The sequence below is a fragment of the Mesoplodon mirus genome (genome assembly GCF_964341445.2).
Source record: "Mesoplodon mirus genome assembly, chromosome: 2".
Lineage (NCBI taxonomy): Eukaryota > Metazoa > Chordata > Mammalia > Artiodactyla > Ziphiidae > Mesoplodon > Mesoplodon mirus.
Genome location: NC_138977.1, coordinates 57,682,694 through 57,709,177, shown reverse-complemented (window position 1 = coordinate 57,709,177; position 26,484 = coordinate 57,682,694). Strand labels below are relative to the sequence as shown.

The 26,484-nt window shown below is 49.7% G+C and overlaps 1 protein-coding gene across 1 annotated transcript in view; it reads right to left on the bottom strand.

The window, feature by feature from the left end:
• Positions 1-19,750, bottom strand: part of TSPAN15 (tetraspanin 15) — a 50,190-nt gene extending 30,440 nt beyond the window's left edge. Inside the window, exon 1 of the mRNA XM_082645232.1 lies at positions 19,574-19,750. Coding sequence (XP_082501358.1) covers positions 19,574-19,669 — 96 coding nt within the window. The 5' untranslated portion in view covers positions 19,670-19,750. The remainder of the gene's footprint in view (positions 1-19,573) is intronic.
• Positions 19,751-26,484: the final 6,734 nt, after the last annotated feature.

The following is a 26,484-nucleotide window of genomic DNA, read 5'->3' as shown; positions in this document are numbered from 1 at the left end:
CCCTTTCCGCCCTGATCAAGGCACACACCTCCCAGCCTCCCACAGCAGCTGTGGGAAGGAGACCAACTGTTTTTGGAAATAACAAAGCTGAAAGAGGCGAACGCCCATCCTCCAAAGCTCAGCTCAAAGTCTCCTCCCCTGGAAAGCCTTCCTGGATCACCCCAGCTATAGAGATCTTTCTCCACCTGTGATCACCTATGGAATCACCAATGGGAAGCCCTCACTGGTACTGCTATTTACAATACTAACTATGCCCAGTGAACAGATCATTCTGGGTATTTACTACCCACTGCATGCAGGACAAGGTGGCAGGACCCAGCAACACATATACCATACCATCTCCGACCTCAACAACGTCACAGTCTGCATACATGATGCAAATGCATTAGTCCCAAAAGTTCACAGGAAGTTTAGCTTAGCTCCCAGACCACATTCTCCCACAGAAGCCATATGGAAAGTGGTTAAAGCCCAAGCCGGTTCACAGTGGCCTAATGAACCACAATGGCCCTGAAGCAAGATACCATGCAAAAGTTCCTGGCACCCAGCAGGTGCTCAATAAATGTTACTTCTCCTTTCCCAGTAAAGATGCAGTACTGTTGTAACCCTGACATTTCAAGACTCAAATCAGATGCCAGAAACCATTTCCCCTTTAGAGGCACTTTGGTCCAAGGATAAATCAGGGGAAAGAGAGTCCCTATTCTGAATTCTAAGGCAACACTCACTGATTCAACATATATTTAGTAAGTGCCTAGTATGTACCAGGCACTGGTAATAAAAAGGTAAGACCTAGCTCCTGCCCTCAAGAAACTCAGTCTGGTAAGACACACCTGCACACGAACAAATGCAGTGGAGGTGGGGAAACACTGGGGTAGAGGTAATTGTGCAGAGGCACTAGAGATAGGAAACGCTAAATCATGGGCAAGGAAGGCTTCCTGGAGGAGGTGAGTTTGAACTGAGTCCATTTGATGCACGTAATGGATAAGTAAGAATTTCTGAAATGGACAAGAGGTTTCAGATGCCCATGAAGGTGCCATGGGGACAGCAGGTCAGCATAGCTAGAGCCAAGGACAGGCAGATGGGGGAGGGGAGGAGGCCAGGGAAGCTTGCAGAAGCCAGACCACCAAGGCAAGGTCTCTCAGGTTAAACCAGGAAGTTCATTCATTCATTCGACATCTCTTTACTGAGAGGTTGTGTAAGCCAGTGGTTCTCAAAGTTTTTGGTCTCAGGATTCCTTTTCATTCTTAAAAACTTTTGAGGACCCTAGAGTTTTTGTTTTGGGGGATTATATCTATCAATTATTTGCTACATAAGAAATTAAGACATATTTTAAATATTTATTAACTCATTTAGAAATAACAATAAGAGATTTACATGTTAATATAAATATTTTTTGTTAAAAATTTTCCCCAAAAATTGAGGGGGAAGAGTGGCACGGGGTTTACATTCTTGCAAATGTCAATGTCTGGCTGATGAGAAGAACTGGTGGATTCTTGAAGCTGCTCCTCACTCAGTTTGCTGCCACATCACCATCACGTGCCCCTGAAACACTCCCTTGGGCACTCCTGAGAGAATGAGAGCAGGAAAGCAAATAGTATCCTAGTATTATCATGAAAATGGTTTTGACTTCACAGACCCCTCAAAAGAGTCCCCCCACCAAGGATCCCTGGAGCACACTTTGGGAGCAGCTGTTAGGAACAGGCTGCGGGGTGGTGGGTGGGGCCCAGCTATAGCAGTGAACCAACCAAACACAAAAGTCTCAGCTTTGGTGGAGCTCACATTCTAGTTGGGGAGAAACAAATAAATAAGAAAAGTATACGGTACGGCTTGGTTATAAGTGCTATGAAGAGAAAAACAGAAAAGGAGGCCAGGGAGGCTGGTAGAGGGGGTTGTCATTTTAAATAGCACAGCCAGGGAAAGTGACACTGGAGTGAAGACTTGAAGTGGGGAGGGGTGGGCGTGTCTCTGTAGCATCCAATGTGGATACACAGCCGAACATCCAAGCAGCTTCCAAGACCTTGGAATGTGCCCATGTGTTCAAGGAACAGCTGCTACAGCCTGATGGGGTGAGAGTGGAGGGGAGGAGGGGAGAGGGCAGGGGTGTGGGCTGCAGAGCAGATGGACCCTTTGAAGCTATTGAGGGGACTGTGACTTTTGCTCTGAGTGGAAGGCAGTACAAGTTTGCAGAGGAGTGATCTGATATGACTTCGATTTTTAAATGAGTTACTCTGACTGCTGTGCTGAGAACTGGGGGATGGAGGCATGGAGGTGGAATGGTCAGGAATCTACCGCAGTAACCTAGATGCTAGGTGAGAGTGGCCTGGATCAGGGTGGGCATGTGAAGGTAGCAAGAAGCAGGCAGACTGGATATATTTTGAAGTTGAAATTAGGAAAATCACTGAAATAATTTAAGCAGGGAGTCACATGCTCAGATTTGCTTTCAAAAGTTGTTTTACCAAACAGAATATGCACACAGCCCCAAGTGTCATCCACGGTTTACATTTGTTATCATAGGGAAATGCAGGATTGCAATGGAGAGGGCTGGCGGTCAAGCTTGGCATGTTCAGCAGCCGGGAGGCCGGGCATCACGTGCCTCCTAAGGTGGCCTCCTGTACCCCCTCACCGCCTCCCCACACAGGGTTCGTGCAGGAAATGTGTGGCCTTAACCTAATTACAAGGAAACCATAAAGCAAATCCAGAACGCTGATGTTCTGCAGATGAAAGGCCTGGAGGCTTCAAAGGAATCAAAAGCAGTGAGGATAGTCTAGGTTAGAGGAGATGAAAGAGCCATGTCACAGTGAAAACAATGGGTGGACCTTGATTGGATAAAATATCCACTACAAAGGACATTTGGGAAACAACTGGTGAAATCTGGAAATGGACAGCATAGATGATGTTCTATTTAATGGTGATTTGTTTTCAGATGGACAATGGCAGCATGTGGGAGAACACCCTTTTCGGAAAGCTGGATGCTGGGGTATGGAAGGGTGAGGCCACAATGGCTACAGAAAAAAAAAAAGTGTTGTATTTATTGAGAGAGAAGGGCTCGTGGGAAGAGAGAGATAAGGGACAGAGAGGTTAAAAAACAGGATGTTAACAATTGGTAACTCAAAGGCATGTAGGTGTTCTCTGAACTCTTCTTTCAACTTTTCTGTGGGTTTAAAAAAATTTTTTTTAAGTTCATTTCCCCATCACAGCTTGATTAGGCACTACTTATTTAGTGCTCCCTGTCTAGTGAAAGAAGGGCCTCTCTCCGCCACCCCTTCCCCAAGGAAAAAAGAGGCTCCGCCCAACACATCCTGACAAGCTGGTTGTCTGCAAACAGAGCGTCTTTGAACAGATAACACCAGGGCGTGCTGGGTGTCCCCAAGCAGACCCTGGGTGGTGGGCCCCGGGTCTCGAAGCTCTTTAGAGCATCTCCCCCCGCAGTGCCCAGCACAGGGCCCAGCACATGCCGTTGGTGACTGACAGTGGACACTCAGGGAGTCCTGGGTCTGGCTTCCGGCCACTGAGCAGTTCTCCTTCCAATGGGAAGAGGGCCCATGCGGGGTGGGCCAGCAGCTCCACATGGATATCCAGGCCCAGCAAGCCTCTCCCTCTCTGCTTTCTGAATTCTCCTAAGCAACGAGAGGGCAAGACCCCAGTAGGTCTTGGTGGATCAGACAAATGCAGGCAAGTAACACATGACTGTCTTCCCTGGGACTCCAGAACCTATAACATTCAAGGCCTCAGAGGTCACCCCTCATGTTTCAGATGCACTGGGACCTTTTCTGTCAAAATGAGATCCACTGTAATGCATGAACTGTAATTCTGGATCCTGATTTTTTTTTTTAATGCACTATGAGAAATATCTTGAGGATAACTGGAGAAGTTTTAACATGGACTTGGTATATAGTGGGGCTGTGGTTGTATCCAAGGACAATTTTGTTTAAGGAGATGCATATGAGGATATTTGGGGTGAATTGTCATGATGTCTGCAACTTACTCTGACATGGCCAGATGTTAAAATTACTGATTCTGGTTAGCGGGCAAATGGGTGTTCACTGCATCATTCTTTAACCTTTTTATGTTTTATTGTTTAACAATAAAAACGTTGAAGCAGCAAGCAAGATCCAAGTTCCATTTCTTCTAAGAGGAGATCTGTTCACAGTCTGAGTCTCCCTTTGGCCTGGGAAGTCTCAGTGGCCACAGCCAGGGGCTGGCTCACCAGAGGCTCAGGGCAGGCACCCTCCTCTGGCCTGGAATTAATGCCCTCACCAGATGTTTCACTAACTGCCAACTGGGGCTACATATCAGCTGTGACGGGAACCTACCTATTATCCATCCAGCGAGCTCACTAGAAAACAGCACCCCGGGGGGCTGTAGGACACACTCCACCTTGTGCACGGGTTAGAGGCCTGCAGGAAGGGACAGAGAGGGCCACTCGTTACCTTCAATCCCATCCTTCTCTGCTTTAAGGAAATTAGGACAAGAGAAGATGCATACGACAAACCAACAATATGATGACAGCCGGTGCCAGCTGTGGGAGGAAGTAAGGCCGAGGGACCCACCGCTCCCTGAGGCTGGGCTGGTGGGACTGGCAAAGAGCATGTGCCAGCTGAGGCCCTCTGCACTTAGGAGCTGTGTGACCTTGGACAGATCACTTCCCTCTCTGAGGGTCAGCTGCCTCTGCTGTTAAACAGGAATGATAACATCTGCCTAATGGTCACTCAAAGGACCTGGGGAGATGGGGAAACTCCTCTGTAAACTGTAAGGTGCTGTAACACATAATGAGAATCCCCATTCTTTCTTTAAAAGCCAGCAGATACAAAGACTGTTAAGTGCCTACACCTGACCAGGAAGTGCCACTATTTTTCTTTAAATTGACTGACTTTTCTTAAATAAATATGGTCTTGGCCTAACCTAATCAACATCTATGAAATCATAGATCTGAGGTATTAGTTATTTTCTTTAATACACATTACACCTAATGCACACGTATTAAATTTTAAAATGTTCCCCCAGGAACCACCTAAAACCATCTTGTGGACCACCAGGACTAAGGAGATGGATGCTGTTCTGGCCCCACCCCCTTATTTTGCAGATGGGAATCTGAGGCCCAGAGAGAGGCAGTCACTCCCATAAGGTCACACGGTCCAGTGCTCTCTCCACTGCAAGCTGCCCTCCCTCATCGGGAACAAAGAGTTCTCACGCCCTGGCATATCCTCTCATAAAAGAAAAATTAAAAACCTGCTTCTGAAGGACGGTGATGGAAGCTCCATTTCTGCCTTCCTGCAGCTTCAGAGAGCCCACTGGGGACCTGGCCCAGGTGCCTTGTGCCACTTCAGGTCTGCTCCCGCCCTTCCCACAGAGTATGACAGTCAGCCCACCTCCCTGGGGCCCTGGCCCCAGGAAGCTGGTCCCCACTCCAGGGCCCCTGCTCCTCTAGCAGCACCTCAGGGAGAACCAGAGGGCCCCCGGATGCCTGGGAAATGTTAGATGAGTGACTAAAGGACCGAACCAATGAACAAACAACCCATCCCCAAACAGCCCACCTCCCTTAAAAGCGTCCTTCTCTTAAGGACAAACACCTGGGATAGGAAGGCATCGAGAAGTCCGCCAGAAGAGAGGGGATAAGGCTTTTCATTTATTTGCAAGTTCCCTAACCTCTCTGAGCCTCTCTTTACCTCAGTGTAGAATGGGGCAATAACCCTAAAACTGCCTCTAAGGGTTGCTGGAGGATTAAGGAGAGAATGTCTAGGAGACAACTCAGTCCAGCACATAGGAAGGGCTCACTAACTGTTAGCTTTAAAAAGACAGAGAGTCCAGTTATAAGGTAAATTAATGCTAGAGATGTAATGTACTATATGATAAATATAATTAACACTGCTGTATGTTACATATGAAAGTTCTTTTTAAAAATATTTATTTATATTTTTGGTTGCATCAGGTCTTAGTTGCAGCAGCCGGGCTCCTTAGTTGTGGCTCAAGGGCTGCTTAGTTGTGGCTCACTGGCTCCTTAGTTGTGGCTCGAGGGCCCCTTAGTTGTGGCATGCGAACTCTTAGTTGCGGCACGCACATGGGATCTAGTTCCCCGACTGGGGATCAAACCCGAGCCCCTGCGTTGGGAGTGCAGAGTCTCAACCACTGCACCACCAGGGAAGTCCCTGAGAGTTCCTGAGAGAGTAAATCCTAAGAGCTCTCATGACAAAGAAAACTTTTTCTTTTCTATTTCTTTCATGTTTTATCTGTATGAGATGTTGGATGTTCACTAAACTTATTGTGATAATCATTTCATGACGTAAGTCAAATCACTATGCTGTACACCTTAAGTGTATACAGTGCTGTATGTCCATTATATCTCAATAAAACTGAAAGAAAAAAATTAAAAAGACAAAAGAGGAGGAAGCAGAAGGCACAACCAGGCTAGACAGAGGGCAGCCAGGGGAGATTTTCTCACTGCAAAGGGGAACGTTTAATTCTAAATGAGGTGAGCACCAGAGGAGACTGCAGTGGAGAACCAAGACGCAAACAAACAGGGCCGCTCCTGTCTCAGGACTGTGGGTCCCTGAACAATTCCTGTCCTCGTCTTCTTTCTGCTCTGATCCTGAGTCCACCCCCCCCCCGCCTTGAAGATGGAAAGAGTCAAGTGGCTGCTGCCACCCCCATGGGGAGCCCAGAGCCCAAGTCTCCACTGCTGACTAAGCCTCCCCACCCACCGGAGCCTCCTGGGAGCCGCTAGCCCACCCCACCCCAGTCACAGAACATCTGCAGCTGTCCTGAGCACACTGCTAGGACTCAGTGAGTGCCGGCTTCTCAAGGGACGGGGCTGGCTCATCTGTCCCCACCAACCTAGCACAGGGCCAGGCAAACAGTGCTCCCCGGTGGCACGCACAAGCGTTCCCGCTGTCTGAGTTCTTTCTGGCTCTGCAGAGAAGGCCAGTCTGTGATAAGTCACACATCAGGCCTCTGTCCCCAGGTGCAGCAGCAGGCCCGTTTACAGTAGGGACACCAATAATCCCAGCTGGAGAGCATGCCACTGGGGTGAAATCACTGAGCAGTGCCCACTGTCCCCTCTGAACGATGGAGGTATTAGAACCAGAAGCACTTGCCGTGTGGTCTGGTCTCAGTTTCCTCCCCTCTGAGAGGAAGGCATTGCTACACCAGATGCCCTCCACGGCCCTCTGAAGTTCGCCCAACTGGAACCCCACCCAACTAACTGCCCCAAGTGATGGGTGATACTCCTGTTCAGAAAGGTTGTAAGGGAATCACAGATATTTTACAGCCCCACTTAGAAAGCGGTTTCAAGTTAACTCTTTTCAGAATCAGGAAGTCCTTCCTGAGAGCTAACTTATATGCCCTTCTCATGCTTTAACCTCTTTCTATCAGGCTTTCCTTGCAGAAACCAGTTGTAGAGCACAGCCTTTGAACTGTGTGGGCAGACAGTTGCTGGGAAGGGGCGGGGCCTGTGTGGGGCAGGCTGCTTGGGGGTGGGGCTGCAGGAGGGGCGGGGCCACCAGCAGGGGTGGGACTACGGGCATTACCCTCTGCCAGCCCGGCTCCTCTCCCCATCCCTACCCCTTGTCCTCTGTCTTCAGCACCCGCAGAAAGGAAAGGGATATTCAGGGACCTGCTCAATTGGACCCCTCCCTAGCGAGGCAACCTGGTGAAGCAGAAAGGGCTTGCATTGGTTTTCTGGGTTGCTGCAACAAATGACCACAAACGGCTTAAAACAACAGACGGCTTAAAACAACAATTAAAACAATGGCTTAAAACAACAATTCTCTCAAAATTCTGGAGGCCAGAAGTCTGAAACCAAGGTGTCACTGGGCCATGCTTCTTCCAGAGGCTCTAGGGGAAAATCCTTCCTCGCCTCGTCCAGCTTCTGGTGGCTCCAGGCATTCCTTGGTTCGTCTGCCTTTGCATTCACACGGCTCTCCCCTAGGTGTGTTTGTGTCTTCTCTTCTGTCTCAAAGCTCCCTCTGCCTTTCTCTTACAAGAATACTTGTCATTCAATTTAAGGCACGCTCAGGCGATCCAGAATGATTTCATCTCAAAATTCTGAACCTAATTATATCTGCAAAGATGCTTTTTCCAAATAAGGCCACATTCACAGGTTCTGGGACATGAACACATCTTTTTGTGGTGGGGGGGCACCATCCAACCCACTACAGAGCTCACTGGTCAGAGTCAGAAGTCAAGTCCCCATCCTTCCACGAACTGGCCACTAGCTCATCACTGTGACCCCAAGCAAGTTCATCACACCTACCTGGAACTCTGCTTCCCCACCACCTGCTGTACCTCCTCTACAGAGTCAGAACTGCAGGTCGCTGACACTCAATAGATCACAGCCAGCTTTCCAACATGATGCCTACACATCAGCAGTTCTCAAACTGGAGACATAATTTCGGGGTCGGGGGAAATTATCACAGCTCACCCCCTAAGTGTGTGAATCCCTGACTCAAGAAACTCAAGTCTGGGGCTTCCCTGGTGGCGCAGTGGTTGAGAGTCCGCCTGCCAATGCAGGGGACACGGGTTCGTGCCCCGGTCTGGGAGGATCCCACATGCCGCGGAGCGGCTGGGCCCGTGAGCCATGGCCGTTGGGCCTGCGCGTCCGGAGCCTGTGCTCCGCAACGGGAGAGGCCACAACAGTGAGAGGCCCACATACCGCAAAAAAAAAAAAAAAAAAAAAAAAAGAAACTCAAGTCTGGTTCTACAGAAACTTCTTCAGATTACAAAGTTAACTACAGAGACGTGTTGCCTTTAGAGCAGACTAAAGGATGCTATAAAGATAACCAAAAGGAAAACAAAATTCTAGAACCATGGACACCCCCCAACCCGGATACATCTGGGTCCCTGGAAGAAGCCCAGCCTCCCACATGGGCTGGTGGTCTCCATCCCCAGGCTGGTGGTCTCCACACACCTCCGCCAGCCTAGACTAGCCCCGCCAATACCCCACCCAACACCCTGGCTCCTCCACCCCTGGCTAGCGCACCCTCCCCTTCCAAGACGGCTCCCTCAGGGTGAGCCTCTCCCAAATGTGCACAGTGACTTCCCAGCCCACGGACACTGTCCAGATTGTCAGCGAGGTTGGAAAAAGGTTCAGCAAGGCAGTCAGGATTCAGGTAGAGAGAAAGTCAGCTTGGAAACCGGGCCACTCCCATCAGAATTCCCTCACAGACACCACCATGAGCTGCAGTTCCTACTCCAGCTGCACGTTAGAATCACCCGAGGAAGTTTAAAAATTTTAGGTGCCTGGGCCCCACCCTTAGACCCATGCAGTCAGCTCTGAAGATGGGGCTTGGACACGTGCCCTTGTGAAACCCTCAAGATGGGAGGCCTCAGAGGCCCAAGGCCCAGAAGGTCCTGTCTTTTGACCTCAGGAAGTGACCCAGTCTCCGAATTTGGTGCCAGCCTCGGAAGCCAGCACCCCACTCCACTCCAGCCAGGCGACTTGGCCCCGATCCGTGATGGGGCAGACTGGGGGCTGCGCCCATCTCTGGGCCCAGTGCCCAGCCCACAGAGGGTGCACAGGAACTGACCGCCTGACCCCAAGTACCTCTGCGGCCCCCCACACTGCACCCAGCACAGCCCGTCCTCTGGTAGGGACGGGAAACAGTACAAGGAGCCTCATGACTTGTCCAAGGCCACACGCTGCATCCTGGGAGGGGCTCTCCAGCAGGAAGGGGGAGGGCTCTGAGAATGACCAGGCCAAGGCTGTTTTCCTTCTACCCTCTGAGCAAACATTTACTTCCCTGCAGGCCAAGATGCAAACGCCTCCACTGGTGCCAAAGTCTACTCTGGAAAGAATTAAACAAAACACAACAAGCACCACTTTCATGGTGAAACAGCTCTGGTCTCGGGGATGGATGCAAACGGTGGGTTGTGCCAGTCATGTCCCCCTCTCTGGGCCTCAGTCTCCTCAGCTGTGAAAGGGGAAAGTGCCCAGCTCACAGGGTTGCTCTGAGGACCCAGAGAAGTGAAGCAATGTATGGTGATGTAAGTGCAAAGTGGAGGCTCCTCCCACCCTCCAGCCCTTCTCACCAACACCCAGCGAGCTGCCACCAGGCTCCTGCCCAGCGATGCTTCTCCTCCCGGCATCCGCGCTGATGCTTACCACACAAGACATCCGGCTAAGAGCCCTGGAGGCATCGCCCCATCCAAGCCTGGCCCCCTGTGAGGTACAACGGTTACCCCATTTCCACAGACAAGGAAACTGAGGCACAGAGAGTTGTCCGTGACTTGTCACGTAGCCAATCAGACCTGCTCCTCACCCATCAACCAAGAAGTGCTCGTTCTCCTAACGTGCTGCGTGGTAGAGCTGGGCCTCCAGGACTGGTCCTCTCAAAGGGCGTTTCTGGGGGCTTCCCTGGTGGCGCAGTGGTTGAGAGTCCGCCTGCCGATGCGGGGGACACGGGTTCGTGCCCCGGTCCGGGAGGATCCCACACGCCGCGGAGTCGCTGGGCCCGTGAGCCATGGCCGCTGAGCCTGCGCGTCCAGAGCCTGTGCTCCGCAACGGGAGAGGCCACAACAGTGAGAGGCCCGCGTACCACAAAAAAAAAACAAAAAAAAACAAAGGGTGTTTCTGACCTCAACATCCAGGCCCAACAAATATCCCATTCTGCAGTGACCCACCCTCCTCTCCCAAAGCTCATCTCCACTCCTCTCAGCCTGGCCTCCATGCCCTTCAAGCCTGGCTCCCACCTCCTGGAAGTCCTCCCCAGGGCTCCTCTGCAGTCATGGCCAGGCAGCCCTGCAGGAAACCACATGCTGCCTCCAATCGGCTGCTGCTGCCTGATTTCACCTTCCAGCTCCCTCGTGGGCTGACCTCTTAGTCTTCTCTGTCTCCCCTCCCACAGGCCCAGGTGGGAAGGCCCAGCCTGGAGCTGAACAGTACACCTGTGTGACACTCCCTGGCAAGGGCAGACCCTGCCCCTGGGCTCCCAGAAGTGCTTCTCCCATCCTTCCTTCTCCAGGTGCTCTCAGAGCATTGAGGATACTTCTAGTTTGGCCTCCCTAGACCCATATGCCCATCATGTGGCACACAGCCTCTGCTGATACACCACTAAAGCCTAGGAACTAAAGGGTGGGAAGAACTCAGGCCCCAGAAGAGGCTGAATGCACTCCCAAGGGGTCAGACTTCTCCGCCCAAGGGCAAGGCCACAGCCATCTGCTCTAAGCAGGCAGAGAATCCCCAGCAGAAAGCAGCTTCCTCTGATAAGACAAATTCCAGAACTTCTCATCACATCTTATGTCCCAGCTCCCCCTGAGCTCTGTAAGGCTCCCCAGATAAGTCTCCATCCCCCCATGGACACCGGGCCTACAGTGTGCTGGGTGCTTCCACATCTCTCATCTTGCAGGGTCCTCCCCACAGCCCTCCAGGGTATCCGCAGATGAAGCGTCCAGGAGAATCAGAGAGTTGATCCTTCACCCAGCGTCACAGCAGAACCAGCACTTGATCCATGTCTCCAAATGGCACTGCCATCAGGTCCTGACAATTAAACATCCCCTCTGGGCCACTCAGACCCCAAACCCCTCATATGACCAGAGTCTCTCCACCCACAATTAGGCCCTTAGGCTTCCTCATCTGCTGCGGCCACACTTGCCTACCTCGGGCCTGTGCACTTACTGCTCCCTCCCTCTGAGATGCTCTCTACAGGCCTTTTTTGTGTCTGGGTCCTTCTCAGTCTTTGACCTCCTCATAAAGGCCTTCTTTGACCACCCCATTTAAAGTAGGAACTCCCATCTCTTCCCACTTCCTCCCTGATTTCCTCCTTAGCACCTATCACAACTATGTTTATTTACTGGTTTGTCTGACTAACCTGTCTCATTCACAGTTGTTTCCTGGTAACTATCACAATGCCTGGTATACACAGTAGGCATTAAATAACTATTTTGTTGACTGAATAAGCAAACGGTCCCCACCCTGGAGGGAATGGCAGGTCAAGACTGGAATCTGCTGCCTTCCACGGAGATGTCGATTCCAACCCACTCACGTCCAGAGGTGCTCTCTGGGAAAGGTTTATCTTCTCAATCCCCTGTGTCCGGGCTTACCCAGAAGACATCATTCCCCTGTATATGCAGCCAACTGGTATGGAAATTGCATTATCAGTCCCTAATCTGGTTGACTCTAAGCCCCACCCCAGGTTGACATTGTGAGTCACGGAGAGAGAAGAGGCACCCAGCAGGGGAAAGGAGAAGGACAGGTAGTTACTCCTGCTCAGGAACGAACAACCAAAGGCAGCGAGGTCCCAACCCACTCCTACAACTTAAAGCAAGCCCTCTCTCACAGGAGGGGGCAGGTTCATGCACAGAAGCCTCGACTAAGCGAAAAAGAAACTTTCTCGGGGCCTTGCTTGCTCATATGGAAAATGAGTTCATTAGAAGGTTCTCCAAATCCCTTCCGGGACTGCCTTCCTGATTCTCTGGATTTTAAAGGTCCCATGGCCAAGTTGGGGGAAGGGAGGACCTCTCTGGGCCTGAGGCCTGAGCCCAGCCCCAGATCATCTCTGACAGCCCATGAGGCATGGTAACCGCTTCTCCAGTATGAAGGCTGCCTCACTTTCTGCTTGAGTTTCACTATTTTCTCTTTGAAATGCTTGCCTAGAACAAGAGGGAAATAGACCTGCCCGATCAATCAAACACAATTAAAAAAAAGTTAAATATGTACATATATGTACAAGGAGATGTCCAAATGGGTATTAACCCCAACAATGGTTCTCTCTCAGTGGTAGAATCGAAGGTGACTTTTATTTTCGTCTGTGTACTTACCTGAATTGATTGGAATTCTTTTTAAACTATGTGCACATATTATTTTCACACAAACAAAGCTCTTTTCAAAACTTAGAAATTCCTGCTATGGACTTCCCTGGTGGCACAGTGGTTAAGAATCCGCCTGCCAATGCAGGGGACGAAGGTTCGATCACTGGTCCGGGAAGATTCCACATGCCACGGAGCAACTAAGCCCGTGTGCCACAACTACTGAGCCTGTGCTCTGGAGCCCGCGAGCCCCAACTACTGAAGCCCATGCACCCTAGAGCCCGCGCGCCGCAACTACTGAGCCCAAGTGCTGCTACTACTGAAGCCCGTGCACCTAGAGCCCATGCTCCGCAACAAGAGAAGCCACCGCAATGAGAAGCCCGTGCACCGCAACGAAGAGTAGCCTCTGCTTGCCACAACTAAAGAAAGCCCGCGCACCGCAACGAAGAGTAGCCTCTGCTTGCCACAACTAAAGAAAGCCCGCGCACAGCAACGAAGACCCAATGCAGCCAAAAAAAAAAAAAAAAGGAAATTCCTTCTGTGTTTAAGTGAGAGGCCAGGTATTTGGCTCCTTCCAGAAATGCTGTCTTCCACCTACACCTTGAGCCCTGTCATGTGGAGGGACTACCACGGGGTAGGGGCTGGGGGTACAATGGCTGGTAAAGGTCACAGTGACCCCATGAAGAAACTGAAGTCAGGCAACCGGGTCCTGGTCTGGGTCTGTCACTAACTTGCTCTGGGGTCTCAGATACTTGCTTCCTCTCTCCAGGCCTGTTTTCTCCTCAGTAAAACAAAAAGGTCACACTAGAGGTTCCTTCAAGGGCCCTTCTAATTCTCAGTGAGTACCAAGAATAGAGAGGAAGGTTGGGAAAGAACGGCTAATCCTTAAGTAGCTGGTGCAGTGTTTACCATGTGCTAGGCATTGCTCTAAGCTCTTCCTATAATTAATCCATTTAATGGTCTCAGCAACTCTCAGGTAGGTTCTGGTGTCACCCACTTTACACATAAGACAACTGAGGCAGATGGAAGTTAGTGCCTATGTCACTCAACCTATAAGCGTCAGAGTTGGGATATGAACCCAGACAGCTTGGTACAGAGTCCACACTCTTAACCATTAAACTTTAGGGAAAAATAAAGCATCACAGATCAAACTATGATAACGGGGCCCATCCTTGGAGAGGGCAAGAAGAGTTGATATTGCCTCTGGCATTTATAACCTTCATCACCTATCCACGCCCACTTCCTTCTCAATTATCAACACCCCTCAGCCCTGACACCATTACCCAATTGAAAACCCTACCTCATTGTCAAGACAACAGGTGCTTTCCAGAAAGCCAGTGTCTCCATGACCGGTAAAGCCCACCTTGCAAATTCAAGACGTCAGCAAACCTGACCACTGCTGGCTATACACCCAGTTCAGCCTCTGATCCAGGTACCCATATCTCCAATCCTTGCTTCCAAGATGCAGGTTGGGACTCAACTGCCCCAATGCAACAAGCTTTCCCTGAGCACCTACTGTGTGCCCGGCTCCAAGACCAGCATTTGGAAGAGGATACGAATGAGCTACACCCCTGACCTCCAGAAGCCCACAGTCCAGTGAGGAAAAACAGTCATGTAAACGGATCTCTAGGATACCCTGTGGTTGGTGCTATAATTAGAGATGTGTCCCCAGTGGTGGGCTAAGGGTACATGTGTCAGAGTGATTCACCCATGTGGTGGCAAGAGGAGGCTCCAAGAGCCTCTGGGTGAGCTCATTTCTCACTGAACTGGGAATGAGGGGACGTGGGGGCTACTGCCAGCTCTGCTCAATGACCCTGAGACACACTCCCTCTGAGCCCCGTGGTCACCCTCTAAAAATGAGAGGGCCCCCAAGTGTGGGACAAGAGATCATTGTAAGGGGTTCAAGGTCATATTCATATTGACTCATAGACTGGGAAGTTTTCATTGCTCATTTTTCCCTTCTGATCTTTCCAATCTCATCAAGGAGCAAATCTCAGCTTTGGTGTCAGTTTGTTTCTACACCTCTCAAACACTTGCCAAACTGCTTTTGAACAACCAGGGCAAGCCTCAGGTTTGCAGCCTACAGCACCCACAGTATCTAGCTAGGATTGAATAACTCATTTTGTCTTTCCTGCATTATATTTACTGTCATATTTACCTGCTATTTTTTTAACATCTTTATTGTAGTATAACTGTTTTACAAAGTTTTGTTAGTTTCTGCTGTATAACAAAGTGAATCAACTATATGTATACATATATCCCCAGATCCCCTCCCTCTTGCGTCTCCCTCCCACCCTCCCTATCCCACCCCTCTAGGTGGTCACAAAGCACAAAGCTGATCTCCCTGTGCTATGTGGCTGCTTCCCACTAGCTGTCTATTTCACATTTGGTAGTGTATATATGTCCATGCCACTCTCTCACTTTGCCCCAGCTTACCCTTCCCCCTCCCTGTGTCCTCAAGTCCATTCTCTATGTCTGCATCTTTATTCCTGTCCTGCCCCTAGGTTCGTCATAACAATTTTTTTTCTTTTTTTTTTTAGATTCCATATATATGTGTTAGCATACGGTATTTGTTTTTCTCTTTCTGACTTACTTCACTCTGTATGACAAGACTCTAGGTCCATCCACCTCACTACAAATAACTCACTTTCGTTTCTTTTTATGGCGGAGTAATATTCCATTGTATATATGTGCCACATCTTCTTTATCCATTCATCTGTAGGTGGACACTTAGGTTGCTTCCATGTCCTGGCTATTGTAAATAGAGCTGCAATGAACATTGTGGTACATGACTCTTTTTGAATTATGGTTTTCTCAGGGTATCTGTCCAGTAGGGGGATTGCTAGGTCATATGGTAGTTCTAGTTTTAGTTTTTTAAGGGACCTCCATACTGTTCTACATAGTGGCTGTATCAGTTTACATTCCCACCAACAGTGCAAGAGCGTTCCCTTTTCTCCACACCCTCTCCAGCATTTATTGTTTGTAGATTCTTTTTAAGTTTGTTTGTTTGTTTATTTATTTATTTATGGCTGTGTTGGGTCTTCATTACTTCACGCAGGCTTTCTCTAGTTGTGGCGAGCGGGGGCTACTCTTTGTTGCGGTGCCCAGGGTTCTCACTGTGGTGACTTCTCTTGTTGCAGAGCATGGGCTCTAGGCGCGAGGGCTTCGGTAGTTGCGGCGTGTGGGCTCAGAAGTTGTGGCTCGTGGGCTCTAGAGCACAGGCTCAGTAATTGTGGTGCACAGGCTTAGTTGCTCCACAGCATGTGGAATCTTCCCAGACCAGGGCTCGAACCCGTGTCCCCTAAATTAGCAGGCGGATTCTTAACCACTGCGCCACCAGGGAAGTCCCTGTTTGTAGATTTTTTGATGATGGCCATTCTGACTCGTGTTAGGTGATACCTCATTGTAGTTTTGATCTGCATTTCTACCTGCTATTTTTGATGAGGAATATTGGTTCCCCATTGGCAGTGGTGATATAAAGCCTCCTTTTAAAAATAAACTTATGTTTAAAAAGTGAATCAGCTTAAAGTAATATAATATTACACGTAAACAATATTATAATAGTTACAGCCTCCACGTATGGCTATTTTAACAACATCTATCAAAATTTTTAATGCACATACAAAAACAGGCGAAGCTGTTCTGTGCTATTAGACATCCCAATAGTGATTACTACTGGCGAGAAGGGGTAGCGACTGGCAGTGGACACAATGGGAGTTTCTGGCTTCTTCTGTCCATTCTGCTGGTTGACCTGGGGGCTGATTATACAGTGGTGCTCACTTTGTAAAAATTAATCAAGTTGTACACACTTATGATGAGTGTATTCCTGTGTGTATATTATATATTCATATACCCTTTAACCCAGCAATTCCACTTTTAGAAATCACCCTGAAGACATACACACATATGTGCAAAATGACACGTACGAAGATGCTCACTGCAGCACTGTCTGCAGTATCGAAAGACTGGAAACAACCTGAGTTCCCCAGCTGGAGACTGATTAAGTATATTTTGGCCTAGCCTACAGTGAATTCTATGCAGCCTTCAAACAGAATGAGGCAGCCCCTAGCAAAGCTCCAAATTTTACACAGATTTAAATTTAAGTGAAAAGGTAAGGGCAGAGCTGTGTATAGTATGCTACTTTATGCCGGGGGAACAAAAAAGAATATATAACATATGCACATGTTTGTGCCTAGGACATCCTGTGCCTAGGATAGCATCTCAGAAAAGAATCATAAGAAACTCATAACAGAGGCCTCCTCTGGACAGGGCAGGCCAGGAGAGAGGGATAGGAGGAAGGCTTATCACTGATGACGATTCTTCTATACTTTTAAATTTTGTAGTGTCCTTGCATTTCCTATTTGATAGTAAGTTTTAAAGCAAAAAGCCCTATAGAAGGTGCATGGCTATGGTAAAACTTATGGCTCCTTAAATACTGAGATGAAAGTGTTGGCACTTTGGGCTTATAAAGCAAGTAACCCTTGGCCCTACTCCTCCTCCCAAGGGACGGAGATGATAGGCTCTCTTGTATGGCTTCCAATTAACAGCAAACCCAGTCTAGGACAAATTACTTAAACTGGGCCTCCGCCCTGCAGTCAAATTCTGGTACCTGGAGTTGCCCTGGCAGGTGGCTGAGCTCTTGGCATGATGCACAGGGAGATTTTTAAGCACACATACCTGCAGGGATGGGAAGTTAACGATTTGGTAAGGCAATCTCAGGTGGCTGGAAAGGAAAGATTCTGAGATCTGAGTCCCACCCTGCTCCAAGAGAGATAAAGCAAAGGCCACAGAGTGGTCTTTTCTCAGGGCTGCAGGGGACAGTGACAGGACAAGGCCTTGGAAATTCAAGTTCCATTTTAACTGTGCAACTTTCTTTTTTATAGCACTCGGTTTCCCCACATGTCACTGTTTCCCCACATCACTACCCCCAAAAACAATCCAATGAAGTGTGGGGCAGGGTATCAGTTATCCATTTTACAGATGGAAAAATGGAGGCACGAAGAGGTTAAGAGACTGGTCAGTGATTATTTATCAAGAGAAGGGATGAAGCCAAAAAAGTAACCCCCACCTTCTGACTCCTGGTCTTCCCCTATTTTCTCACCTCCCCACCCATCAACCTTAGCCTTCTTTCTTTCAACTCTGACCTACAGAGAATGAGCTTCTGAGGCCAGACAAACAAGGAGAAGGCAAGAAAAACCCAGAATCAGAATCAAAGAGCCTACGAGACCATCTAATTCAGCCGTTTTTAACCCTGACCACACACTAGAATTACCTGGGGAGCTTAAATAAGTTTAAATAAATACATATGCCAGGGCCCAGGTTAGTGTTTTTAAAATTCTGTAGTTGATTCTGATGCAACTTTGAGAACCACTGAATGACAGCTCAAATCACCCCCATCCAGTTCCACATAAAACCTTCTGCCTCCCTGGAGCCTCCATCAATGGGTCTGTGCTCCATCCTCCGGCCCCCACACATACTGCTCTTCTCTCTTCCACATTACATAGAGTCAGAGAATTGGACTGGGAGCTGGGCAAGTCAATTAACAGCTCTCAGGCCCTAAACATGGAAATGACTTGCCTAAGCTCTCCCAGTGATTCAAAACAGAACAAGACTAGAATCTGGATCTCTTGACTACCAGGTAAGGTCACATACACAGAGGGGTCACAAGGAAAGCCAGGCTTGATGGCAGATCTAACAGTTCCTGCCAGCAGAACAGACCCAATGAGGGCTGAGGAGAAGACCAGGAGTGTGCATGTGTTTTGAGGGGGAGGGGTGTCAGGTACCTGGGCAAGTCTGCCCTGTGGCATACTGGGGGTAGGGGGCTATTCTAGAGTGGCAGGGCTGGCTCTGGCCTGTAGAAATATGTCCTCATTTCTACAAGGGGGCCCAGCCTAGTCTGAAATCTCCATAAAGAAATCCAGTCTATTGGGTCAGCTTACCAGGATGGCCCAGCTCCCTTGCCCATAATGATAATGGCTGACACATCTTAAGCTCTCCACTGGTCCCTGTGCTAAGCAATGTACTTGACCTGTTTCATTTAATCTCCACAACCATTCTGAAAGTTGAGTATAATTACTGTCTCCATTTGCAGACAGGGAAACTATGGCCTAGAGAGTTGAAGTAACTTCCCCAAGATCACTCAGCTGGAAAGTGGTAGTAACAGGATTCGAAGCCTGGTTCATGTCCAGCCACTACCACCCTGCCCCCAAAAACAGAGAGAGAAGGTTAAGTGCAGGGGCTTTTTTAAGTTACTGAGCACCTGGGAGCAGCCGGAGACCACACGTCTGGTGGAATCCTCCTTTCACCAAAGAGGAAATCAAAGCACCTGGAAAAGCATCTTGCTCAGGGGCATCGGCAAGTAAATAGTGGGGACAGCATAAGGAGTTCAGGTCTCCCGACTCCGGACAACAAAGCCTGACCACTTCTCCGCAGACGGATGGAGAGGCGAACTCAGTAACACCCGGCAGGTGGGGTGAGCGCGGCCAAACGTGGTAACCACAGCCTACGGCACCACGCAGCGGACTCACAGAACCAAACTGCTGGTCAGGTGCACACAGGTGAGCCAGGCGGAGCTCCTTCGTCGGAGCTCCTTCGTCAGAGCCATTGCCACCAAGCTCTAAGGCTCCGCACCGGGCGGCTGAAATTCAGGCGGAGCTGGAGCAACCATAATTTCCTAGTTCGCAAGGAGAGTGGGACGAGAATCCAGGAGTGCGCTTCTGCCCCTCCCTGGAGCAGGCAAGCCTGGACCCAGCCCACCCCCACCGCCGGCCCAGCGTGTGTGTGAACAAGGGAGTGCCGACTCCCCCCCCCATGCCGGGGCCCGACTGGGGTCACTCACCCAGAACACCGTGGAGTAGATGACGAGCGAGAACTTGAGCCAGAGATAGGAGAGGCGCGCGCAGTAGCGCACCTGCTCCGAGTCTCCGCGGGGCATCCTGGGGGGCTCCCGGGATGGGTCCCTCGCTGCCAGCAGCCCCACCTGAGGCTGCCTGCCCGGCTCCCCGCCCCGCCACCCGCGCTCACTCGGGGACTGACATCGGCGAGCCGCAATCACAGCCCCGGCCCGGGTCCACCCAGCCCCAGGGCCAATGGGCGCTCTGGGAGGGGGCGGGCCTGGGGCGGGGCAGCGGCCTGGACCCTGAGGAGGCCGAGGAGGGGCGGGGGCGAGGGTTTTGCGAACGAGGTCGCGTGCAGCTGTGGAAGCGCCTGTGCTCAGGCACGTTGGGGGACGTGGGAGAGTGTGTGCAGAGGGGCGCTAGGGAGACAGCTAGAGTACTTCATTCAGGGTACACAGAAATGCTCGCTTTCCACTGTTGTCAAGAGAGAAGACTATGGGAAAAGAGCAGGAATTTACGGCTAAGGTGTTAAAGTGTGCAAATGAGTGTGCAAGGCATGAATGGAATAAGGAAGTGGAGTTCCTCAGCCTAAGGGGGGTGGGAGAGCCGTATCTAGGAAGGTGCGGCAGACGAGGGTGCGGCTAGGGGCCCTCGTGGAGCTGAGGCCCGCAGTTTCCTTTTTTAACAGTTTGGAGGCTTTTCCTCAGGTCTCTGAGATTCCCCTTCTCTGCGGCCAGGTGAGATCCCAACCCTGCCCCAGTGGCCTCCTCCTCTGAGAAGCCCTCACCCCCTCACCCCAACTCAGGAGCCCCCTCCCTTGCACACACTCAGCCCAGCTCTGACCCAGCTTCTTCGCACCCAGCCTTTCCCGTGCCTGGGGTCAGAATCTGTCTTCCTAGCTGTGTGTCTGTCTCCCACGGCCCCTGCTTGACTCACTGCTATTTCCTTCCCTGCAGGCCTAGCTCAGCCTGGAGCTTGGGAGGCAAGCAATCAGTGTTTGTGCCATTCAGGAATTAAATGTGTGGCCCAGAGGTTGTGAGCTCATGGCAGCGCTAGGTGGGGTCCCTGGTGGTGACTGCAGGAATGGCACACTTGTCCCATTCCCCTGCCCTGGACTCCCAAGCCTCCCAGAGAGAAACAGAGACCAGGCTGGCCCAGCCCTCAGGGCTCTGCCATAGAAAGAAGAAAGTAAGGTGGGGGTGGGGAGGGAGGCAATGCCCTGCCTAGGGAGTTAAAAGGAAGCCAGTTTCCTGGTACTAGGAAGCAAGCCTTGCAAGGTTGGGTAGAGACTTGGAACCAGGAACTGCTGAGGGTCACCTTCAAATGAATAACCGGGGGCTAAGAAGGCATCCTACCTCAAGGTTAGAAGTCATCCTTTCTGTCCTTTAAGGAGGAAGAAATTAACTCTTTACCCCTCCTTGCAGGACTACCTTCCCTCACCAGCCCCACAGAGTCAGGCTTACACCCACTCATGGAGGTGCTCATCTCCATCCCCAGGAGGGCTAGCTCAACACCTTGCCCTCCAAGGGGTTGTCTGTCTCCCTCTCCCTGGGGGTTCGCCTCCTAGCCTCCTTCCCCACTCTGGTTTTCTTTCAGTTGCCCCCCCCTTAGTCCTGACCTCTCCAGCTAGCTGCACTCTCTCCTCTTTCAAATCTTCCCTAGGGACATGCACACATCTGAGTGGTCCCTCTCAGCTCTCCCTGAGCCCCTAAACGACAACGCCCTGAGGGATGAGGCTGAGACACCCCCGCAGAGGGAGCCTGGAGCTCTTTGGGGCTATAGCACAGCCTTTCCCGGGGTCCTGGGCAACTTCCTTGTCCCTCCCACCCCCAACCTGACCCCAAGCACTATGGGCTGCTCCTCAGACACACCTGCAAGTACTGAAATCTCAGAAGAAGTAAAGACCTATTTTCAATTTTTCTCTCCTTTTGCCAGGAACTCTGGGCTGGGGGTCAGCAGGCCTGGTGCCAAGCCTGGCTTTGCCATTAACTTTGTTAGAATACGTGGCATAAATAGTATGACACAGAGGTGGGAGTGTGACCCTGGCTGCAGTTTCGAACCACATGGTGAGCTTTAAAGGTATCCTGATATCCAAGCCCCACCCCAGTCCAGTTAAGTCAGAATCTACACCAACCGGGACCTGGGAATCAATATTGTTGTAAAGGTGCCAGGTAATTTCTAAAGTGCAGCTATGACTATCACCAAGTCTAGAGGTAGTCATGAGGGTGCGGTGGTCAGCCAGAATTTATCAGAAAGGCCACAGTCCAGAGGGCTCTAAGCTATCCAGTGGTATGCTGGTCAATGTTTAGTAACTGGCTCTCTGGTTGGTGGGGTGGGCAGGGAGACCCTGTTGCCACTTTCCATAGTGTAAATACTTCCACCATGTCTGAGATGTACACAATCACACCCAATCAGCTCAGCACAGTCCTGCAGCTCTCCCTATCTCAATAATGATTAGCCTAGAGAACGCCATAATGAATGCATCAGTGAAATTCATGGCTTATTAATTAGCACAACAGGTATTAGAAATAAGCTATCTTTTGGTGAAATTACTGCCGGCATACCTTGGAGATATTGTAAGCTGGGTTCCAGACCACTACAATAAAGCCAATATCGCAATAAAGCGAGCATGAATTTTTGTTACCCAGTTCATATAAAAGATACTTTTAGGGCTTCCCTGGTGGCGCAGTGGTTGAGAGTCCGCCTGCCGATGCAGGGGACTCGGGTTCGTGCCCCGCTCCGGGAGGATCCCACATGCCGCAGAGCGGCTGGGCCCGTGAGCCATGGCCGCTGAGCCTGCGCGTCCGGAGCCTGTGCTCCGCAACGGGAGAGGCCACAACAGTGAGAGGACCGCGTACTGAAAAAAAAAAAAAAAGATACGTTTATACTATACCACTGTCTGCTAAGTGTGCAATAGCATTATGTCTAAAAAAGCAATGTATATGCCTAATTTAAAAATAGTCCACTGCTGGACTTCCTGGTGGCGCAGTGGTTAAGAATCTGCCTGCCAATGCAGAGGACATGGGTTCAGTCCCTGGTCCAGGAAGATCCCACATGCCATGGAGCAACTAAGCCCACAAGCCACAACTACTGAGCCCGTGTGCTGCAACTACTGAAGCCCAAGCACCTAGAGCCTGTGCTACACTACAAGAGAAGCCACCACAATGAAAAGCCCGCGCACCGCAACGAAGAATGGCCCCCGCTTGCCACAACTAGAAGACCCAGCAACGAAGACCCAACACAGCCAAGAATAAGTAAACTTTAAAATATATATATATAAACTTTTAAAAATAAATAAAAATACTTCATTGCTAAAAAATGCTAATCATCATCTGAGCCTTCATCGAGTCATAATTTTTCTGCAATAGTAACACTGAAGATCACTGATCACCATAACAAATATAATAATGAAAAAATTTGAAATATTGCAAGAATTACCAAAATGTGACACAGAGACATGAAATGAGCAAATGCTGTTGGACTTGACACAGGGCTCCCACAAACCAATTTGTAAAAAAATGCAGTATCTTCAAAGCACAATAAAGCGAAGTGCAATAAAACAAGGTGTGCCTGTAGCATTCGAGATATGTAGATTGGCTAAAATGATGAGGGGCACCATCCATTCCTTCTTCAGAGTAAAAAAAAAAAATCTCACTTAAGGATGACGCACTGGGATAAATCCTTGAGGCATCCCAAATCCTGAGGGATTCTGGTTGCCTGATGTGACCATCTGTCTAGCTGAATCCTGCCTCTAGAATGTTGTATCTTTCTTGAGTGGACCCTTCATGCAAGGTGACAGAGCTCCTAAAAGGACAGAGGGCTGAGCCTTCACTGACTTTACAGAACAGACTATATGAACCAGGTTTGTGGCTTCCTACTAGTAAATGCTTGTTGTATACATATTTGTATGGGTAACAGAATTTGTTCTAAGATCTATTATCATGATAACCTGGCAGGGAGATTGTAAGGGGAAATAACTAACCTCACCTTTAGCGGCTACTACTGCTTATGAAAGTGAAACCTACGGATTGTACACTATCAACTTGGCTCTCCTAAGTGTGCATCCCTGCCTCTGCTTCCCCATCTGTGAAACCATGAGGCTGGAGTGTTTTTCTTCTATCTAGTTCTAACAATCTTAGCTATAGTCCTCACAGACAAATCAGTCAGCCAATGTACACTGAGCTTCTACTATGACTCAGGCCCTGCCCCAGGCTCTGGGGATACAGCTGTAAACAAGATAGACAAGAGCCTCTATTCTCTTCTACTGGGGCATGGGAAGGGGTGGGGGGGACGGAGGGGGCGGGGACATGCAACACGCATGACAACTACTACATGAAAAGGGTAATTTCAGGTACTGATATGTGCTAAAATGCGGGAGAAGAGCTTCTAGTGGAAGAAGCAGCAGGTACAAAGGCCATGAGAGAAGAAGCAGCTTTGAGAGGGTCCACGTGGCTCATGAAAGGACCTCAGGAGAGTAGAATGGGGAGAGATCAGAGGCATAGGAAGAAGCCTCACAGCTTTCGTAAACAGTGTAGATTTGTTTCCAGTTTTAGTGAGGGCCACCGGTAGGTTTTAAGCAGGGACGTGATACTGAATGTGATTTAGCTTTAGAAGGTTGCAGCTGGGACTTCCCTGGTGGTCCAGTGGTTAAGACTCTGAGCTTCCACTGCAGGGGACACAGGTTCGATCCCTGGTCAGGGAACTAAGATCCCACATGCTGCGTGGTGGCCACAAAATAAATAAATAAATAAGAAGGTTGCAGCATGGAGGACAGACAGGAGACAGGGCTGGGGGTGAGGAAGGCTGGTTAGGAAGCCCTTGCACAGTCTCAGTGCAAAAGGCTGTGGACTAGGCATACAGCACTGGGAAGAATGACAAGTGGCTGCACTGGGGATATATCTTGGTAATAGAAACAACAGAGCTTACTGACAGATTGAGTGTAGAATGTGAAGAAAAGAGAAATCAAGATGCTCCCAAGTGCTTTTGCCTTGAGCTACTAGGTAAATGTTGCTGTCATTTGCAAAGGTGAGGGAGGTCACAAGGAATGCTGCTGGGGGGAAGTGGGTCAAAAATCAATTACTGGGGACTTCCCTGGTGGTGCAGTGGATAAGAATCTGCCTGCCAGTGCAGGGGACATGGGTTCGAGCCCTGGTCCGGCAAGATCCCACATGCCACAGAGCAACTAAGCCCGTGTGCCACAACTACTGAGCCTGTGCTCTAGAGCCCGTAAGCCACAACTAGTGAGCCCACGTGCCACAACTACTGAAGCCTGTGTGCCTAGAGCCCGTGCTCCGCAACAAGAGAAGCCACCACAATGAGAAGCCCGCGCACTGCAACAAAGAGTAGCCCCCACTCGCTGCAACTACAGAAAGCCCGCACACAGCAACGAAGACCCAACGCAGCCAAAAATAAATTAAATAAGTAAATTTTTTAAAAAAATCAATTACTGGACTTCCATGGCAGTCCAGTGGTTAAGACTCTGTGCTTCCACTACAGGTGGCACCGGTTTGATCCCTGGTCGGGGAACTAAGATCCCACATGCCGCGTGGTATGGCCAAAAATAAAGAAAAAAGCTTTCCTTAAAAAAAAAAAATCAATTACTTTGTTTGGCCATTTAACTTTTTGAGCTATCTTTTCAAAATCCAGGTGGAATTGTCCAGGGAACTCAGAGGTGAGGTTTAAGCTGGATGATATAAATTTGAGAGTCATCAGGTCAATTTAAATCATGGGTCTGGGCTTCCCTGGTGGCACAGTGGTTGAGAGTCTGCCTGCCGATGCACGGGACATGGGTTCGTGCCCCGGTCCAGGAAGATCCCACATGCCGCGGAGCGGCTGGGCCTGTGAGCCATGGCCGCTGAGCCTGTGCGTCCAGAGCCTGTGCTCCGCAACGGGAGAGGCCACAACAGTGAGAGGCCCGCGTACCACACACAAAAATAATAATAATAAAATAAAATAAAATCATGGGCCTATGTGAGATCATCTAGGGAGAAAATGTAGCAAAAATAGAGAGACAAAGACAGACCCTGGGGCCCCTTCCTTTGAGAGGAAGAGAGGCTGGCAAAGAAAACAGAAAAGATACAGCCAGTGAGGTAGAAGGAAAATGAGTCCAGAAAGGTGACAGGGATGCCTAGAGAAGAAAGGGCTTCAAGAAGTTAAGAGACACACCATTGTAAAGCAATTATACTCCAATAAAGACGTTAAAAAAAAAAAAAGTTAAGAGATGCTCAACAGCACTTAATGTCCTGGGAACCCCCCTTAATACGCTGAGGTTTCAACTATGTTCTGAGAGGACAGCGGGGGGTGGGTGGCACAGAGCAGAGAACTGACCATCAGCTTTGCAAGATGTGGGTCACTGGTGACTTTGATAAGAGCTCTTTCAATGGAACAATAGGAACAAAATCCTGATTGGAGTGGATGGAGGAGAGAAAGGAAGGGAAGAAATGGAGGCGGTAAGTGCAGACAACACGGGGATGTGTACACTAGCAGGCAGGTGTACGAAGCCATTCACATGGGAGTGCAAACGTGGACTTCTTCCCAACCCACCAAACAGCCTCCCAGGCCAAATATGCAAGAGTTAGCACCTATGTGGAAGAGTTTCAATGGTCAGGAATTTCAGCAGCTTCTTCATCAAGAGATAGAATCTGTTTCCTTACCTCTTGAATCTATGCAGGCATTCTGACTTGCTTTCACCAACACAATGTGACAGAAGTGAAGTTGGTTGAGTTCCAAGCCTAGGAATCAAGAGCCTTGCAGCTCCTGCTTTGGTCCCTCTTGGAATGACACTGCCATGGGAACAAGTATGAGCTAGTTGGAGAAACCACATGAGATAGAAGCAAGGTTCCTGGCTGGCAGTCCCCAACCACCAGACATGTGTGTGAAACTATCTTAGACCATCCAGCCCGTCCACGCCACA